This window comes from Oncorhynchus keta, chromosome 37, assembly GCF_023373465.1.
Source record: "Oncorhynchus keta strain PuntledgeMale-10-30-2019 chromosome 37, Oket_V2, whole genome shotgun sequence".
NCBI classification, from domain to species: domain Eukaryota; kingdom Metazoa; phylum Chordata; class Actinopteri; order Salmoniformes; family Salmonidae; genus Oncorhynchus; species Oncorhynchus keta.
This window is the reverse complement of record NC_068457.1, coordinates 18,955,838-18,958,337: the sequence shown is the minus strand read 5'-3', so window position 1 is coordinate 18,958,337 and position 2,500 is coordinate 18,955,838. Positions and strand designations below refer to the sequence as shown.

Sequence of the window (2,500 nt, the reverse complement as noted above, 5' to 3'; positions counted from 1 at the left end):
ACAGAACACTGGCTCTATCAATGTAAAGCTGTCAGACAGCACACTGGCTCTATCTATGTAAAGTTGTCAGACAGAAAACTGGCTCTATCAATGTAAAGCTGTCAGACAGAACACTGGCTCTATCTATGTAAAGTTGTCAGACAGAACACTGGCTCTATCTATGTAAAGCTGTCAGACAGAACACTGGCTCTATCTATGTAAAGCTGTCAGACAGAACACTGGCTCTATCAATGTAAAGCTGTCAGACAGAACACTGGCTCTATCTATGTAAAGCTGTCAGACAGAATACTGGCTCTATCTATGTAAAGCTGTCAGACAGAACACTGGTTCTATCTATGTAAAGCTGTCAGACAGAACACTGGCTCTATCTATGTAAACCTGTCAGACAGAACACTGGCTCTATCTATGTAAAGCTGTCAGACAGAACACTGGCTCTATCTATGTAAAGCTGTCAGACAGAACACTGGCTCTATCTATGTAACGCTGTCAGACAGAACACTGGCTCTATCTATGTAAAGCTGTCAGACAGAACACTGGCTCTATCTATGTAAAGCTGTCAGGCAGAACACTGGCTCTATCTATGTAAAGCTGTCAGACAGAACACTGGCTCTATCTATGTAAAGCTGTCAAACAGAACACTATCCCTGTCTTTGTAACAGTGTCAATAAAGCTTTGTATAGCTCTATAAAGCTAATCTTGCCACAGTCCCAAGCCTTAAGTCTATCTACAATGTGTCCAGGTCTGTCTGTTTATTCTCAGGCTTAGCATGGATTATAAATGGGACAGGTCCTCTCAGACTCCATTCTATCATCTGGTGCCAATGGCTGGTGGAGGGGAGAGAGATGTGTGTGTGTGTATATGTGTGTGTGTACAATATATCTACCTGGCCAGGTACTGTCCAGAAGAGGGCACTTCCTCTTTGTTAGGTTTGTCGTAACAGTTGACCAGGTTCTGGATCAGAGCCAGGTCTGGCCTCACCTCACTGGCCGACGTCACTGCCTGGCCAATCAACCGCAGCGCGTCTCGGATGTAGAAGGTGATGGGTTTACGACCCACCTAGACACACACACTTTTAAATGGGTTTTCAAAGGTCAAATAAAACCAACACCAAATAAACCAAACAGCCAATCAATGAATCACCCAATCAATCAACCAAACAATTCAATGAATCACCCAGTCAATCAACCAAACAATTCAATGAATCACCCAGTCAATCAACCAAACAATTCAATGAATCACCCAGTCAATCAACCAAACAATTCAATGAATCACCCAATCAATCAACCAAACAATTCAATGAATCACCCAGTCAATCAACCAAACAATTCAATGAATCACCCAATCAATCAACCAAACAATTCAATGAATCACCCAATCAATCAACCAAACAATTCAATGAATCACCCAATCAATCAACCAAACAATTCAATGACTCACCCAATCAATCAACCAAACAATTCAATGAATCACCCAATCAATCAACCAAACAATTCAATGAATCACCCAGTCAATCAACCAAACAATTCAATGAATCACCCAATCAATCAACCAAACAATTCAATGAATCACCCAGTCAATCAACCAAACAATTCAATGAATCACCCAGTCAATCAACCAAACAATTCAATGAATCACCCAATCAATCAACCAAACAATTCAATGAATCACCCAGTCAATCAACCAAACAATTCAATGAATCACCCAGTCAATCAACCAAACAATTCAATGAATCACCCAGTCAATCAACCAAACAATTCAATGAATCACCCAGTCAATCAACCAAACAATTCAATGAATCACCCAGTCAATCAACCAAACAATTCAATGAATCACCCAATCAATCAACCAAACAATTCAATGAATCACCCAATCAATCAACCAAACAATTCAATGAATGAAAAAATCAACCAATTAATAATCACCTCTCCATAAGCCAATAGGCCGAGGGGCCCGCCCAGCGAGAGGAGAGAGTCAGGTGACAGAGGGTTACCCATAATCCACTGCAGTGTGGGGAGTGAGGGAGCGAGACGCTGGGCGCAACGGAGGACAGAAGAGAGACATTCTGGGTCGGAACCAAGGATGACCACGGAGGAGAGAGGAGAGGCGGAGCGAAGAAGATGACGGGAGAGGAGAGACAAGACCTCAGCTTCCCTCTTGTCTTCTCTGGTCTCATCATTTGTTTCTTCACCTCTCTCAGCCCCTCTTTCCTCCTCCCCTCTCTCCTCCCTCCTCTCCTCCTTCCCTCTCTCCTCCCTCCTCTCCTCCCCTCCTATATGTGTAAGGTTGATGATATCCAGTAGATTCCATTTTGTTCCTTTCTGTGTCTCTAGATGTTTCAATAGTCCCTCCCCCCTCTCCTCCCATCCAGGACACACCACAGCAACTCCCCCTCCACCCCCTTCCTGACCCCTGCCTCCCCCCTCTCTTCTCCCTTCACCCTTTGTCTCCCCCTCTACCCCCTGGAGAACAGAGAGCAGAAGGTTGGCCAGGCGAGAGGGTG

The 2,500-nt window shown here is 44.1% G+C and overlaps 1 protein-coding gene across 1 annotated transcript in view; it reads right to left on the bottom strand.

Moving 5' to 3' along the window:
• Positions 1–2,290, bottom strand: part of LOC118379242 (glutamate receptor ionotropic, NMDA 3B-like) — a 52,459-nt gene extending 50,169 nt beyond the window's left edge. The window contains exons 1-2 of the mRNA XM_052499471.1: positions 1,923–2,290; positions 884–1,056 (exon numbers count right to left, since the gene is read on the bottom strand). Coding sequence (XP_052355431.1) covers positions 884–1,056; positions 1,923–1,994 — 245 coding nt within the window. The 5' untranslated portion in view covers positions 1,995–2,290. The remainder of the gene's footprint in view (positions 1–883; positions 1,057–1,922) is intronic.
• Positions 2,291–2,500: the final 210 nt, after the last annotated feature.